This window comes from Scyliorhinus canicula, chromosome 7 (genome assembly GCF_902713615.1).
Source record: "Scyliorhinus canicula chromosome 7, sScyCan1.1, whole genome shotgun sequence".
Lineage (NCBI taxonomy): Eukaryota > Metazoa > Chordata > Chondrichthyes > Carcharhiniformes > Scyliorhinidae > Scyliorhinus > Scyliorhinus canicula.
In genome coordinates this window covers 93,092,478-93,111,078 of record NC_052152.1, presented here as the reverse complement: position 1 = coordinate 93,111,078, position 18,601 = coordinate 93,092,478, and the positions used below count along the sequence as shown (strand labels likewise).

The window sequence follows — 18,601 nt, the reverse complement described above, 5'->3', positions numbered from 1 at the left end:
AAACAAGCGATATTGAAAAGCCTTGGGAAGGTGGGGTCCCTTGATGAGTGACATGTTGGATGACCAATGGCTTGTATCTGGAGGAAGGTTATTGATGGTCAGGTGATGATATCCCCAGGAATATGTTCAGCTAGAGTTGGCAATCCTATTAAGACATCCACTTATTGAAGAAAGCACGGACCACAGACGTTCCAATAATAGTTTTGCTTAATTTTATTATTAAACAAAACCAGGTTTGCTTTTCACAAGATTACAGAATTCTCTATTCCACTCTAATTTTACTGTGCAGTGAACATTGGCAAGGACCAATCTCTATTTAAAAGCCATGTTTATTCTTATTTGCACACTGGTTCTAACAATAGGTATTTTCAGCTGGATTTTGAATTAGCAAAAGTACCTCAAGTGTGAGAGATTTTGTTTGCAATTTTTCAATGAAAAGTTTGATTGAGCATGCCCAATCTCTGAATGTGTGCAATTTAGTGAACTGTATTATTTAATTGTAAGATTGAGAGTTTTATATTATTTAGGCCAGGTTCAGATGCTGTTGAGAACTTAGGTTTCAATAAGACATAGGAGCAGAATTAGGCCACTCTGCCCATCGAGTCTGCTCCGCCATTTAATCATGGTTTATATTTTTCTCATCCTCATTCTCCTGCCTTCTCCCCATAACCCCTAATCCCCTTATTAATCAATAATCTATCTATCTCTGTCTTAAAGACACTCAGTGATTTGGCCTCCACAGCCTTTTGCAGCAAAGAGCTCTACAGATTCACCACCCTCTGGCTGAAAAGATTCCTCCTCATCTCTGTTTTAAAGGATCGTCTCTTTAGTCTGAGATGGTGTCCTCTGGTTCTAGTTTTTCCTACAAATGGAAACATCCTCTCCACATCCACTCTATCCAGGCCTCGCAGTATCCTGTAAGTTTCAATAAGATCCCCCCTCAACCATCTAAACTCCAACGAGGACAGACCCAGAGTCCTCAACCGTTCTTCATACGACAAGTTCTTCATTCCAGGGATCATTCTTGTAATTAGAGAAATGGATGGAACACTTTTAAAAAATAAATTTAGAGGACCCAATTATCTTTTTCCAATTAAGGGGCAATTTAGCACGGCCAATCCACCTGTGGGGGTGGAACCCACGCAGACACGGAGAGAATGTGCAAATTCCACACAGGCAGTGACCCAGGGTTGGGATTTGAACCTGGGTCCTCAGCGCCGTAGGCAACAGTGCTAACCACTGTGTCATCATGCTGCACCTTGGATGGAACACTTAACATGTTGGTTATAAGAAGAGCTGGGACCTATCCAACTCAAGTGGGTCTGCGATGCCAGTCTGTCATATATCTTCCCATAGCCTCAGCAATTTGAAACCGTTCGCTGGGATGTAATATAGAAAAAAAGCATGAACATAATTTCCATTTATCTATAAAGAGAAATTTAATTGCGAAATGTTGTACAAATACACAAGAAATAGTACAAAATATCAGTATCAAAATGTATCACTGGTACAGAACATTGGGGGTGCAGAGGCACGTCTAGTGATTTAGCCATCATACATTAAAGTGATATACTCACACCAATTTTTTTAAGATCTTGTATTTTCCTACCATAGCAAACATTGGCCCTGAAATTTCTTTTAGACTAGGCCACCATGTTCCTGTCTAGAGGACTCTACTGGCTGCTATTGGAGAACAATAGATGGAGGGCCCTGGTCCCAAGGATCTTACGGTTACCTGAAATAAAAGCTGAATCCTACTCTTTGACCATCTTCACTATCCTGCCAAAGCACCTCAGGCTGCCTTACTCGCTGGGTCTTAGGCACAAACGTATCGGCAACTTCTTGGCCTGTCAATAGAAATGGGCATCCTTTGGTCATTAGAAAATTAGGTTGAGGCAAGATGGCCTGGAGTGTCCTTTCTAATGGAGGGCCTGCACCTATTGTAGATGTTGGCCAGCGTCTTCCCATTGTGGAAACCCATGAAGTCTTGGGGTATCTTCAAGGTTGGGGGATGGGGTGGCGTGGTAGGGGTGGCAGGTCTGTTATTCCTGTATGTAGCATCTGGGATATTAACTTTTCCCACTAATTATAAAGAATAATCTAGGAACCAGAGATCCATTAAAAACCAAAGTAAATGGCTTCAAACCCTGAAAGTAAAGGTTGTGTCAAGTTTAAAATTACATTGGGCAGCGGGATCGGAAATTCCTGCCTAAAGTCAATGGACCTTTCGCTGCTCGCCAAATATTTCGGAGCAATCCCAGCTGATGGGACCGGAAAATCCCAGCCATTGTTATATTTCAAATATCATAGATTACTTTTCTTTAATACATTTACATTTACAAGAGCCTTGTGCTTAATCACATTACTCAGTTAGCATATAATATAGCATTGGACAAAATACTGTTGTTAATGACCCAGGACAGTAAAAATCCAATTGGAAATCTGGATGTTTAATAGGTCAAGTAAAGGAAGAGGTGAGTAGTTAGGTTAAAGATCATTAGGTGAGCATACATCTGACATACACAGTACCTTAACTACACTGATACAACAGCATTACAATTGTACTGCTAGGAAACATACAATAAGATGCTTGTAATAGTTAATATCAGAACTGTGAGTGCAAGGATCCTGCAAAGCCAAAGAAATGTAGGCACCAGAATAAGAATACTTCACTGTGTAAAAATGTCACATTTTACATTTGGGAGAGCAGTTTGGTCTGAAGTAAGTTTTAGTGCTCACACATGTTTGCAGACAAAGAATTGAGGAGCTTTGAATTTGATACATGTTTCTCAGTTAGCCATCTCTGAGGTCTCTTCTTAGCAGGGTCCAGAGGTCAGAATAACATTGTCCAATCCAATCTCTCCAAGTCTGCCCTTTCCTCGTTCTGCTTCAAAGACAATCTACAAAATAATTAAAAAGCAGAAGCAGAAATTCAAATGTACCAGTCATAAATGATAATAACAAATTATTTCCCTTTAATGTGTTTGATCTCTTTGTTTTTCATTTTGAATTTCTATGCCCGACCACTCAAGTTAACAACTAACAGCTTTCATAGTGATTCTGTTACTACTACCTTTCATACTAAATTCTCCTGTGTCAATTGCTGCTGATAGAATTCACTCTATTGCTGTTGGTTCTGGACTAGCCCAGCTATTTCAGACAATTGAATTATTTTCTATGACGAGTGACTCTTGATCTTGTCTTCCTTTGGTCTTCCTTGGCCCCTACTTTCCTGTATCACAGTATGTAGGGTCACAGCTACAGAGGGATTCTAGCAACTTCAGTTCAGAAAACATACCCAAAACATTGTGGTTGTCAGGTTACGTTACTGGTCAAATAATCCAGACTAGAGGGCAGCACATCAGAGCAGTTCAAATTTGAATTTAGTTTTTTAAAAAGAAAATGATGTTAGTCTATAGAGTCGGTGAAGCTGTTACAAGAATGCAACTGGTTCACTAATATCCTCTAGTGTGACCTAGCAAACCATTTAGCTGCATCAAATTACTACAAACATGGATTGCAGCGGTTCACAAAAAACACTGTTCGCCATCGTCCGAGGGCAACTAAAACTGGTCTTAACAGGGAGCAAAATGCGAGGCTTAATGACTCCCAATTGATGATATAACTGGGATCTATAGAATTCATAGAATCCATACAGTGGAGAAGGAGGCCCATCGAGTCTGCACCGACCCTCCGAAAAAGCACCCTAGCTAGGCCCTCTGCTTTATCCCCGTAACTTCACCTAACCCACACATCTTTGGACATTAAGGGGCAATTTAGCATAGCCAATCCACCTAACCTGCGCATCTTTGGATAATGGGAGGAAACCAAAGCATCTAGAGGAAACCCATGCAAACACAGAGATATTTATAAATGTTTTTTTATTGGATTTTTGAACAAGGTATAATTACCGTTATGTATACAGAATAAGAAACATATATATATATACACATATTTAGAAGAGAAGGGCACACCCCAACATAAAATACAATAAAATATGCAATAGAATAACTGGTAGGGTATTGTGCACCAGCTCGACAGCGGCAGCTCTGTACACCTGGCAGAATTATTTACACCACGTAAGTAGGCGACTGTTTGCGGGGGGGGTGGGGCAAATATACATTTGGGTGTCGGGGAGATAATTACAGTGTGCGATAGTTGGCTATGTTTCGTGTTGTTGTCGCCTGCTTCTCCCAGACGGATCTCGCTGCCGTCCCGTGCTCGCCTCCACTTCTGCTGCTCCTCCCGTCCTCCATCTTTATTTTCCTCGTTCCCCACTCCTGGAGATGTCATGCACGTTTGGAAGTCCCGTGCATGTCCTTCCGGCTCCCCGTCCCCCCCCCCCCCCCCCCCCCCACCCGTTGGTTTCTCCCTCTCCTTTTGCCCCGCCCCCCACGGTTCGCCTTTCTTTCCTCAGCATTTTAGCTGTCTTCACCCCTCCCACCGTGGTTCACCTTTCTTTCCTCAGGTTTAGCATCCCCCCCCCCCCCCCCACACCCCCCCCCCCCCCCCCCCCCCCCCCCCCCCCCCCCCCCCCCCCCCCCCCCCCCCCTTCCCTCCCAGTCTATCTCTCCCTTCATGCCTTGGTTAACTTCTACCTGATTCTTGACTAATTTCCCCTAATTCTTGGCTACCTGGCTATTCTTCCTCTTGTTCGTTGGCCACAAACAGGTCCCGGAACAGTCGCGTGAATGGCTCCCACATTCTGTGGAAGCCGTCGTCTGACCCTCGGATGGCGAATTTGATTTTCTCCATTTGGAGAGATTCCGAGAGGTCGGACAGCCAGTCTGCAGCTCTGGGTGGTGCTGCTGACCGCCAGCCAAACAGGATTCTATGGCGGGCGATCAGGGAGGCAAAGGCAAGGGCATCCGCCCTCCTCCCCAGGAATAGATCTGGCTGCTCCGAGACCCCGAAGACCGCCACGTTCGGGCATGGCTCCACCCTCACTCCCACCACTTTGGACATTGCCTCAAAGAAGGCTGTCCAGTACTCCATAAGTCTGGGGCAAGACCAGAACATGGGGGCGTGGTTGGCCGGGCCTACTTGGCACCGTTCACATCTATGCAAACACAGAGAGAATGTGCAAACTCCACGCAGGCCTAGAATGGACAAGTGAAAATTGTAGGAGTGATTTACTATTCTGCACCTCAAGAGACTTAGCGTTTCAACACACTGCTTCTGTGCAATCTATAACATTAATTTAAAATACTCCCCCGGGTGAGAGAAGGACAAGGAGCTAAAATATACAGAGCGAGCAACATAACCTCAAACTGATCCCATTGCCACCCCTTTGACTTTTCAAATAAAATCAGGCCATGGGCAAGACTCCCATGAAAGGCAGGGAATGGCCGAATTAACATACCAACGTTACGACCCAATGACAACATCAGCACTATAACTTAAATTTAATAGTAAATGGAGGGCAAATGAGCTGTGGAATTTCAGGTAGCTGCTGGCTCCTCAAAGTAAGCGGTCATTTTACCACTCCTTGTGGCCCAGGAAGAGCAGGAGTGTCCTCCCCAGCAAGCCTCACAAGGAAGCCTTCGGCCTCTCCAAACCCGAATGACCAGCCTCGCGTCCCTCGACCCATCAACCTTGATTGCAGCCCTTCTGTTCATCAACAAGGTGATGCTCCCTTCCTGGGTGGTGTCAGCCATTTCCAAGAGTCCTTGGCTACAGCCTCTTGCAGCTGGTGGTCCATCCTGCACGCTGGTAAGGTTTTCCTGGCTGCTGGATAGGTGACGGCTGCATATTTACAATATATTAATGATGCTGTGCCATTAAGATGCGGAAGATCTCTGAATCCTAGCCTTATAGCCTTTTCAACTGATTCGGCCTTTCCAAACCTGCCTGACCACCTTTTTAAATGTTGAGACCAAAGGCGCTGACTAAATATGGGGTTACATTTAAAAATACGCACTTTTGCATTAAATTGTAATTAGAATACATAGCAGTGGAATAAGGAAGAGAACTTCAGGTGATCATCAACATCCGGAGGGTTGCTTGAAACTGATTGTGGAGATTTTGGGCTGTTTGGGTGCGGGGGAGGGGATCCATGTGTAAATTTATATCAACATTGTATAAGTACCTCAGGATGTAGATATGGACAGATGATGGATTAAGACAAGAATTAAGAATAGTACAATGCCATTGTCCAATGAATAAACTCTCATGACTGTTAAACTTTAAACCCTGATAATGTAAATGCCCCAACTGATGATCAGTTTATTTATTCTATTCCATTCTTTTTATAATTTTTTAGTATTTTGTTTTTTACTGGGAATGATTGTAAAACTTACCTCAATTCGTCCCTTGGCTGCGTCAAAGTGGTTTTTAAATAAATAAAGCTTTGGAAATGGGGGTCTGGTAATCCTTCACTGATACAGAATCAGTACAAACATTAGCCGGGTGCCTGAATGGGAAAGTTGTGACTGGCCAGAAGCTGAATTGAGGGCATGAAGAGGCTCAGTAACTAATTTTGAAAGATTAAATTTTAGGGGGGGGCTCTGTCAGCCCTTCCTTCCGTGGGGCACTTTCCTTTCCCCAGGCTCCATCCCTTCCTTCCCCTTGGTTCCATTCTCTCAAAGTCAAAGTGAGGCAGGTCAGCTTTATAACAGCTCTACGTGCAAAGAAACATGCTTGACAAAAACTTTTTCACAAAGACAACGCCCCTTTAAGAAACACCACCACTGAGGAGCAATATCTGTAAACTCAATGCCTGTCACTCTTGATTTTAAATATGACAGTTTGATGTATTTGCTTTCTCCATGAATCCCTCTGGGGAATTCTGAGATGGATCATCTGAACACTCTGTTCAGCATTAACCTTGACTTACCTCACTTATTTTCTTCCAAATGTCTCATTATCACAAGGCAAATTGCATTGCATAATTTGTCACCCTACTAATGTCTGGTGACATGTGTGATTTTCAAACACAATGGGCTGGATTCTCCGATTCTGCAGCTATGTCTGCAGGATCCGTCTGGTCTTACAACCAAAAAGCCGGTGACGCCCCCGCAGCGATGCTCCGCCCAGTAAGGGCTAGCAACCATGCCACGTAAAGCTCCGGCTTTACTTGCTGATACGGATAAAGAATGGTCGGGTTCGTGGGTGCGCATGCGCATGGTGGCAGCCTGTGGCGGCCGTGCCGCACAACATGGCGCCTGCCAAAACCTGCCCCCCTGAAACCCCCTTACCACCCCCCCACCAGTCCCCCCAGCCCCTGCCGAAGCCCCCCTTGCCAGCGGAATGGCTCCTCCCCGACTGTGGCGGTGCTGGACACAGTCCACAGCCGCCACACGAGGTCCCTGAAAAGTGAGAGGACACGCATCCCACGCCGTCAGGGACTCGGCCCATCGGGGTTGGACCATCAGGGGAGGGCCTCAGGGGATGTCCTGTGTCCGTCCGACGGCATGCAGCGTACTCTTCTGGTCTATCATTTTTGAGGGGCGGAGCATCGGAAAAACGGCACCTCCCTCGATTCCGGCGTAGAAATGGATTCTCAGGCCGATCGCCAAACGCGATTTCGGCATCGCCGATCGGAGAATCCAGCCCAATGTCAACCTTCCTTCACATAGAAATAACTATATTTCTGGTCATCACTGAACCTTTAATTTCCAATCTTTTTGAGTGGCTTTTATGTATTTGACCAATCAGGGTGGAGAGCCAAAATGGCTCATTCTGAAGAACAGGAGGGAACATTTGTTCTCCCCATAATTTCTGACACACCGACATTGGTCAGCTCAGGAATCCATGATCCATGTTACAAATTCTGTTCCCATGATTTTGTTAGCAGGTTGTTAATCACAGGCAAAAACAGGCCTATTTCATTATTTCATGCATGTGCTTGTCCAGGCGGACTGGGAAATCACCCATTTCCCCACAAATTTTGTGGGTTGGGAGTAAGCAGTAATTTAAAATGTCTTGTGCTCATTACTGGTCTTTTCAATTGATTTCAACAAAGTAAAACAAAAACTTGCATTTTAATTTTATTTTCAAAATGTGGTGTGTTGAGTAAACTACTAGAGAGTCACAACCTGGAATTCACAGCCCTGTTAATGACAGCATAGTGTGTGTGCTGTGAAACTAGTTCCGGGCAGTCAGGTCTCAAATTCGACTGACTTTTTAAAATTACTTAACTTGGTTGCAAGTGTGTTTAATTTAAGCCCAACAATTGCCCAGATCTTCTGATTGTTGAGATTGCAGTTTCTAACTGACCTGAGGCATTTTACACAGTGTAGTCAATAAATATTTACTGAAACAGCAGGATTCCTATTCCCTTTCTTCATTACTCCCATCAATCATAAACTCAAACTAGTCTTCTTATTAGAAGTAGCTCACTGACTTACGTTTCTCTGGGTTTCAGGGCTGCTTATTGCTGCTATTGTGACTCTTCCAATCTTCCAACCTTCGTCTTTATCTTTATTCATCTCCCAGATTGCAGGATCCCCAACATTAGAAAGTATCCGTAGTTTTCCGACCCTCTCTCCTACAAGCCGATACTTAAATGTCAAGCAGAAATCCTTCTTCGGACTCAAATCACCGCTGAGAAGCATCAAATGACCGACCTCGTGCTTAAGACTGGCAAATGCTGGGACTGCCATGTAGTGTCCAGTGCCTTGTGAATGGAAAACGATATTGGTTAATGAGGGGAATCAATCAAGGATGGTAGCAGTTTTTTAAAAATCCATCTATTCTTTCGTGCTTCTTTACTGAAACCTAGCTGAAGATGTAGCTCATCATTCAAACGCCTTCAAGGTTGAAAGTACACAGGAGAAAGTGAGGTAATTCAACACATACACTACATCACACACGCACACAGCACACCACTCTATCACACCCACACAACACACCACTCTATCACACACACACAACACACCACACTATTACACACACACAGCACACCACTCTATCACACCCACACAACACACCACTCTATCACACCCACACAACACACCACACTATTACACACCCACACAACACACCACTCTATCACACCCACACAACGCACCACTCTATCACACCCACACAACACACCACTCTATCACACACCCACACAACACACCACTCTATAACAGACCCACACAACACGCCACACTATTACACACCCACACAACACACCACTCTATCACACCCACACAACGCACCACTCTATCACACCCACACAACACACCACTCTATCACACACCCACACAACACACCACTCTATCACACATCCACACAACACACCACTCTATTGTACACCCACACAATACGCTACTCTATTACACACCCACACAACACACCACTCTATAACAGACCCACACAACACACCACTCTATCACACCCACACAACACACCACTCTATCACACATCCACACAACACACCACTCTATTGTACACCCACACAATACGCTACTCTATTACACACCCACACAACACACCACTCTATAACAGACCCACACAACACACCACTCTATCACACCCACACAACACACCACTCTATCACACCCACACAACACACCACTCTATAGCAGACCCACACAACACACCACTCTATCACACCCACACAACACACCACTCTATCACACCCACACAACACACCACTCTATCACACACCCACACAACACGCCACTCTATTGTACACCCACACAATACACCACTCTATCACACACCCACACAACACACCACTCTATTACACACCCACACAACACGCCACTCTATTGTACACCCACACAATACACTACTCTATTACACACCCACACAACACACCACTCTATAACAGACCCACACAACACACCACACTATTACACACCCACACAACACACCACTCTATCACACACCCACACAACACACCACTCTATCACACCCACACAACACACCACTCTATCACACACACACAACACACCACTCTATCACACCCACACAACACACCACTCTATCACACACCCACACAACACACCACTCTATTACACACCCACACAAGACACCACTCTATCACACACCCACACAACACACCACTCTATTGTACACCCACACAATACACTACTCTATTACACACCCACACAACACACCACTCTATAACAGACCCACACAACACACCACACTATTACACACCCACACAACACACCACTCTATAACAGACCCACACAACACACCACTCTATCACACCCACACAACACACCACTCTATCACACCCACACAACACACCACTCTATAGCAGACCCACACAACACACCACTCTATCACACCCACACAACACACCACTCTATCACACCCACACAACACACCACTCTATCACACACCCACACAACACGCCACTCTATTGTACACCCACACAATACACCACTCTATCACACACCCACACAACACACCACTCTATTACACACCCACACAACACGCCACTCTATTGTACACCCACACAATACACTACTCTATTACACACCCACACAACACACCACTCTATAACAGACCCACACAACACACCACACTATTACACACCCACACAACACACCACTCTATCACACACCCACACAACACACCACTCTATCACACCCACACAACACACCACTCTATCACACACACACAACACACCACTCTATCACACCCACACAACACACCACTCTATCACACACCCACACAACACACCACTCTATTACACACCCACACAAGACACCACTCTATCACACACCCACACAACACACCACTCTATTGTACACCCACACAATACACTACTCTATTACACACCCACACAACACACCACTCTATAACAGACCCACACAACACACCACACTATTACACACCCACACAAGACACCACTCTATCACACACCCACACAACACACCACTCTATTGTACACCCACACAATACACTACTCTATTACACACCCACACAACACACCACTCTATAACAGACCCACACAACACACCACTCTATCACACCCACACAACACACCACTCTATAACAGACCCACACAACACACCACACTATTACACACCCACACAAGACACCACTCTATCACACACCCACACAACACACCACTCTATTGTACACCCACACAATACACTACTCTATTACACACCCACACAACACACCACTCTATAACAGACCCACACAACACACCACTCTATCACACACCCACACAACACACCACTCTATTGTACACCCACACAATACACTACTCTATTACACACCCACACAACACACCACTCTATAACAGACCCACACAACACACCACACTATTACACACCCACACAACACACCACTCTATTGTACACCCACACAATACACTACTCTATCACACACCCACACAACACACCACTCTATTGTACACCCACACAATACACTACTCTATTACACACCCACACAACACACCACTCTATTACACACCCACACAACACACCACTCTATCACACATCCACACAACACACCACTCTATCACACACCCACACAACACACCACTCTATTGTACACCCACACAACACACCACTCTATCACACACCCACACAACACACCACTCTATCACACCCACACAACACACCACTCTATCACACCCACACAACACACCACTCTATCACACACCCACACAACACACCACTCTATTACACACCCACACAAGACACCACTCTATCACACACCCACACAACACACCACTCTATTGTACACCCACACAATACACTACTCTATTACACACCCACACAACACACCACTCTATAACAGACCCACACAACACACCACTCTATCACACCCACACAACACACCACTCTATCACACCCACACAACACACCACTCTATTACACATCCACACAACACACAACTCTATCACACATCCACACAACACACCACTCTATTGTACACCCACACAATACACTACTCTATTACACACCCACACAACACACCACACTATTACACATCCACACAACACACCACTCTATCACACATCCACACAACACACCACTCTATTGTACACCCACAATACACTACTCTATTACACACCCACACAACACGCCACTCTATCACACATCCACACAACACACCACTCTATTGTACACCCACACAATACGCTACTCTATTACACACCCACACAACACACCACTCTATAACAGACCCACACAACACACCACTCTATCACACCCACACAACACACCACTCTATCACACATCCACACAACACACCACTCTATTGTACACCCACACAATACGCTACTCTATTACACACCCACACAACACACCACTCTATAACAGACCCACACAACACACCACTCTATCACACCCACACAACACACCACTCTATCACACCCACACAACACACCACTCTATCACACCCGCACAACACACCACTCTATCACACACCCACACAACACGCCACTCTATCACACACCCACACAATACGCTACTCTATTACACACCCACACAACACTCTATAACACACCCACACAACACACCGCTCTATCACACACACCTTCCCAACACACGTGCCAGTCTATATCACACAGGGCGCGATTCTCTGGCCTCGTTATGCTTTCGCTCCAGTGAAACGAGGCTGGTGAATAGCGGGTGAGGCTGAAAGCACGAACCATGCCAGGCACCAAACAGTTTGCAATGCAACCGGCCCGCTCCTGGTGGCGAAATCTGGATCTCGCCGTAGCATGGCGAGAAACCACTTATCACCACTTAAGCTCTAAGTCCATACAATGAACGGGAGCCACCCCATATCCAATGTTCTCCCGTGATTCATCGGCCTCCCCACCAAGTGGTCACGCAGGCGCCGATTATTGCGCCTTTTTAGAAACGTGAACCGAGCAGAAAGGCTTCTGTGGGGAACCGAGGAAGTAAGTACCCATCTTTGCTCACAGGCAAAGAGCCTGGGGGCGCTGGGTTTGCCACCCCAGTGCTCGGCAGGGGGTTGGGGTCCCTCGGCTGGTCAGAGGGGCACCCCCCAGAGGGGTGGGCCACCATAGGAGGGGAAGAAGGGGGAAGAGGTGCTGGGTGGGCAACTGCTCGCGGCACCACCATGCCAATCCCTTCGGGTACAATCCTTGTCCCTGACCATCTGCCCACTCACTGCACATAACCTCCAGCGACTGCCAAGGCCTCTGGCATGCGGTTGAAGGCTATCGCTAATCGGGAATTGGTCATTGTGGTTAAGTGAGCCCTTCACACATCCCAAGTGGATTCCCATGGGTGGACGGGCCATGTAGCATGTGATTGTGGACGGGCCATGTAGCATGTGATTGTGGACGGGCCATGTAGCATGTAGGATTGACTAGCATCCTAATTACACCTTGATGCATGGACACTGTGCTTGAACACTGTGGTAGGCGACACCACACACGCAAAATCCGAACAGCCAGGGGATGGGACACAGCTCTGGGGACATGTCCATGGCCAGAGGGTGGGTGACTGCTATGCGGAGGGCAGGCTGCCTGGGGAGATGGGCCAAGGCTTCGGAGGTCGGGCTACATTGCGGAAGAAACTGACAGAGGCATCATACTGGTTGTGGTCAAGGGTGTTTATTATATTTTGCAATTTTCCACTCTCCCGATGGTGCATCGGCAATGCTCCTCAGTGACAGAGCCACGCTCTGCAGCACTTCAGCAATGCTCACCTGTGACTGGGACAAGCTCCGCAACTTCTCCACCATTCCCATCTGAGAGCGGGACATGTCCCGGAGCACCTCATCATGGTCAGCCTGGTGCTGGGTGACATACCCCAGTGAGTCAGAAATTCTGTCGAGACACTCAGCCATGACCGTCACCGACGACGCGACGCCTTAGACACCTTCACTAATGGTGTCGACGTTGTGCACCAGGCTCTCCGCTGCGGTTGCCATCCTAGCAATGTTGGCCTCAATGCATTGCCGACGACACCTCTTACGCCCGTAGCCCCAGGGATTCCTCCAATCAGCTACGGATCTGATGGAGTGTTGCTGACATCTCCCTCTGAATGTCCTGACCACCCCCTATTGTCTCCATAAGCCCGGGTAAACCTCTTTTATAGCCTCCGTATCAGGCAAGGACCCAGCTGGGTCTTGGGATCCAGCAGACTTCCGACTGCTGTCTCGCCTCGAGGTTCCATCTCCTGTCTCCACCTGTTCCATTCAACAACTGAGTGGTGCTCCCCAGATTGTGCCCCAGAAGCCTGACCACTAACATTTCCCACCAAGGTGCGTGTATCTGCGCTGGTAGAGGATAGGGATGACAGCTGTGACGCCTCGATCGTGTCTTCCTCGGTGCTCCCGTCCGAGGTGGTCTCCTGGGAGGCTGGAGAGTGGGCCACCTGCGATGGGCCGGTGCCATCGGATGGAGGGCCTGTGGGAAAATGGACATATGGTCAGTGTGAGGGATGGGCCAGTCAGGTGAGGAGTCTGGGCCCTCTCCGGCGAATATGGGAGAGCTTCTCCTGAGGAGACACAGGGAGGACACCGTTAGCCACATGCGTGGCTCACAGTGATGGGAGGGGAGGGGGGTGTGAAGGAAGGGTTGGGGTCGCATGGGGAGTTGGGGGGGTAGATGCTTGCGTGGGGTGGAAAGGTCTCGGGAGCGTTGGTGACTACCAAAGGTCGTTGACCTTTTTTCGGCACTGGAGGCCAGTCCTCCTGGTCACACTCACAGAGCCTACAGCCACGCCCACCTCATCCCAGGCAGCACTGGTTGCCCTGTGGCTGACCATCCGGGACCCTCAGGGCAACAGGACATCCCTCCTGGCCTCCACTGCATCTAGGATGTCTGTGCGGAGTCTGCACGTTCTCACTGTGTCTGCGTGGGTTTCCTCTGGGTTCTCCCACAAGTTCTGAAAGATGTGCATGTTAGGTTAATTGGACATTCTGAATTCTCCCTCTGTGTACCCGAACAGGTGCCGGAATGTGGAGACTAAGGGCTTTTCACAGTAACGTCATTGCAGTGTTAATGTAAACCTGCTTGTGACACTAATAAAGATTACTATTTTGAGCCTCCCTAGGTCTGCATCCCCGAATCTTGGGGCTAGCCTCCTGGGCGCCATTGTTGCGAGCTGGCTGGGGTTGGCTGAGTAAGTGCTGTTTAAGTGCTGCTCAACCTTGTTAATGGAGGGGTTGGCGAGTGCAGTGCTGGTGAATCGGCTGGCAAGCCTTCATTTGCGGTGAGAAGCCCTTGGGGCCTTGTTAAGTGCACGTTGAATAGTGTTGCCAGCCTCACTGTGCCGAGTGTCGGGAAGCTTGCAGCAGTTCCCATTCGCTACTACACTTAGAAATCTCCCTGGAGAATCGCGGCCCCAGGTACACACAAACACATGTACCCTATCACACACACACCATTCTATCACACACACACAGATACACATACACACATGTACCCTGTCACACACACACCACTCTATCACACACACACAGATACACATACACACATGTACCCTGTCACTTTCTTTATAATATAGTAATAACTTTAAGACATATCAACCTAGGTATCATCATCAGTATTGACCCACCTGTTTCTCTGGGGTAACTGGTAATTAATGGAAGCATAACCTGATGATAAAATAATTGCCCTGCTATCTTCATTTTTCTAGATTAATATCAATGATCTAATGATTAAAAAACATAAATAACTACATGTTGAAAAGTGGTGTTCTTCCTTAAAAATTACATTTCTTCCAAATAAAATGTACCTTGATTGTAAAATATAATTACCAATAGGGCGATCAGCTACTTTCCAGTCAAAATCATCCTCTGTGTCCTGTATCCATTCACAAACTCCTTGATTAAAACTGCAGTCGACAGAAAAATCTAAAATGAAGCACAGACTATCTTATTAAGCAGTACCAGCTGACATATTCATTTACCTGAACGTCCTTCCTTGCGATAGGATTTTTTGATAACCGTTGCTGATATGACTTGTTTTCACTTTCACATTTAAAAATTCTCCCACTAGTTTCAGCTTCTGTGACACATGTTTAAACCCTTCAAATGGGGCACAGCCAATCTGCTGAAAGGTTGCTTCGATTGTGTCTGTGAAGAGATGCCTATCAGCAGTACAGACTCAGAGAAGCTTTCGAGTGCTTGTTTATTTTATCGATTCTTTGATGGTCAGAGCTCCTGTGAACTTACCTGTTGCTTTTCTGCTGAGGCCCCAAATACCCCATCCTATCGGCTCTCCTACATCTCTCTCCAGATCTCCACTGCATAGGAATGATGAGTTTTTTGACGAATCTACTTCTCTAACATAGGTCCTTACCCAAGGCCTCCCTTAGTTTCTTCCCTCCTGCAATCTTCAAGACGTTAAAATTCAAGAGGGTGCAATTCAACTTTGGAATGGAAAGGAAAATTGTGCAGGGTGCATAATGCAACCAATTTGCCACCGTCTGCTTTGCACCCTCATGTCTTGTGCCACCTAATTACTATTTCTTATTTTACCTCATCTTCTGAGCTTAAACTTGGTGATGCCTTGCACTAAATGAATCTTGACCTTTTGAATTTAATCCACCTGCTGTTGTGGCGGGATTTGAACCTATGTCTCCAGAGCATGAGCCTGGGTCTCTGGATTACTCATCCAGTGATGCTACATTTTAGAAAAACTTGAGTCGCCTCCTCCTCCTTGTGGAAGCACATGAAAGCCACTTATCCCAGTTAACTTATCAAAGGCTAGGATTTCATAGGCATAGGTGCACTTCCTGCTACTTAGATTCATAAATGTTTACAGCACAGAAGGAGGCCATTTGGCCCATCGTGTCCACACTCGTCAACAAAGATCTGACTACAATACTCCCATTTTCCAGTGCTTGGCCCACAGCCCTGGAGGTTATGGCACCGCAAGTGAATGTCTAAATACTTATTAAATATTACGAGAGTTTCGGCTCAACCAGTCTTTGAGGAAGTGAGTTCCAGACTCCCACCACACTCTGCGTGAAAAATCTTCTCCTCAATTTCCCTCTCCGCCTTCTATTTTACTTTAAATCTATGACCCCGGTTATTGATTTTGATTTGATTTATTGTCACATGTACCAAAGTACAGTGAAAGGTATTTTTCTGAGGCCGAGGAATGTACACAGTACGTACATAGTAGACAAAAGAATAATCAACAGGGAACATTGACAAATGGTATATTGACACAACAGTGATTGGTTACCATGCAGAACAAGGGGCCAGACAAAGCAAACAAAGCAAATATATGAGCATGAGCAGCATAGGGTGTCGTGAATAGTGTTCTTACAGGGAACAGATCAGTCCGAAGGGGAGTCGTTGAGGAGTCTTGTAGCTGTGGGGAAGAAGCTGTTCCTATGTTTGGATGTGCGGGTCTTCATACTTCTGTACCTTCTGCCTGATGGAAGGGTCTGGAAGAGGGCAAAGCCTGGGTGGGAGGGGTCTCTGATAATGCAGTCTGCCTTCCTGAGGCAGCGGGAGGTAGACAGAATCAATGGGAGGGTGGCAAGCTTGTGCGATGCATTGGGCTGAGTTCACCACAATCTGCAGTTTCTTGCGATTTTGGACCGAGCAGTTGCCATACCAGGCTGTGATACAGCCGGATAGGATGCTCTCTATCGCACATTTATAGAGAGACATCTGACCTGTCGACTAATGGAAAAAGTGCCTTCCTATCTATCCAATCTATGACCCTCATAGGTCTCTCAGGTCCGCTCTCAACCTTTGATACTCTTGAGCAACATGCTTATACCCCAGTGAGTTGGATAATAGACTACAAAATAAAGTCAATTTGGGGTCATTGTGTTTTCCTCACATCTGGAAGTTGCCTTACAGAGAAACTGAAGAGTTGTGCAACTTAAAGGAGTACCATCCTCTTGGAAAAATGGGGAAGGGATTGAGTAGCCATGTCTGAGTTTTAATCACACATTATGTAGCACTGATGTGCCATTGTGTTTCAATGCAACACATGTAACTGAATCGATTGTTTGGTAAACACTTCTGTACAATTGCAAACATTTGCTTGTCATGCAAACAGTGAGGCTCATTTTTAACTTGGTGAATTGTCAACAGAGTGGCAACGGTATTAAAATACGGTAGGGCGACTTACCACGTTATAACCTTGAAATCCCATCTACTGGCATTTTACAGGATCGGGACTTTGAACAGCTGAAGGGTCCGCCTGTTTTGGGTGCCTTTTAACATGCAAATTGGAGTTCTGTGACGTACACAACAATCTGTTGTTTTGGGACAGAAATAGCTGAAGCACTTACCCCTGCTTCACTTGTGTTATTATAAAAAGAAACTCCAAGAAGGTAAGTTTCAATTATTCTTCTCAGGCCCACATAAATCACCTGGGCTGCTGCCATCCTGGGCTTACTCCTCTGTGATTGCTACCCACCTGCCCCACTCCGCTTCCCCATCCAGACTGACCTTGCTGCCAGCTTGGGTGACACCATACTGAATTCAACAAACTCTATGGGGAAGCTCATTGGGCATCTGGAGCTTACTGGCACCATTTATATGAAACCCTATCCTGTGCACTGCATTGGAGGTCAATTTTAGGTTGTAGACAGATGACCAATGGCGAGGCTTTCGGTTTTAATGGGGAGGGTGGTATGATGGAAGGAATATTGAGTGGGCCTCGTAATGGACAGTTGACCTGATATCGTCCGTCTTGCATGTTTGCCCCAGTTGAGAAGTTCTGGCAAGTATCCCTCTTGAACCAGTA

General features: G+C 46.4%; 1 protein-coding gene across 2 annotated transcripts in view; it reads right to left on the bottom strand.

Annotated features, from left to right (window-relative positions):
* Positions 1-1,414: 1,414 nt before the first annotated feature.
* Positions 1,415-18,601, bottom strand: part of egfl6 (EGF-like-domain, multiple 6) — a 90,850-nt gene continuing 73,663 nt past the window's right edge. The window contains exons 11-13 of one of the 2 annotated variants that reach the window (XM_038802456.1): positions 15,643-15,738; positions 8,349-8,617; positions 1,415-2,900 (exon numbers count right to left, since the gene is read on the bottom strand). In XM_038802456.1, the coding sequence (XP_038658384.1) occupies positions 2,817-2,900; positions 8,349-8,617; positions 15,643-15,738 (449 nt within the window). In that variant the 3' untranslated portion in view covers positions 1,415-2,816. The remainder of the gene's footprint in view (positions 2,901-8,348; positions 8,618-15,642; positions 15,739-18,601) is intronic. The other variant, XM_038802457.1, reaches the window with a different exon arrangement.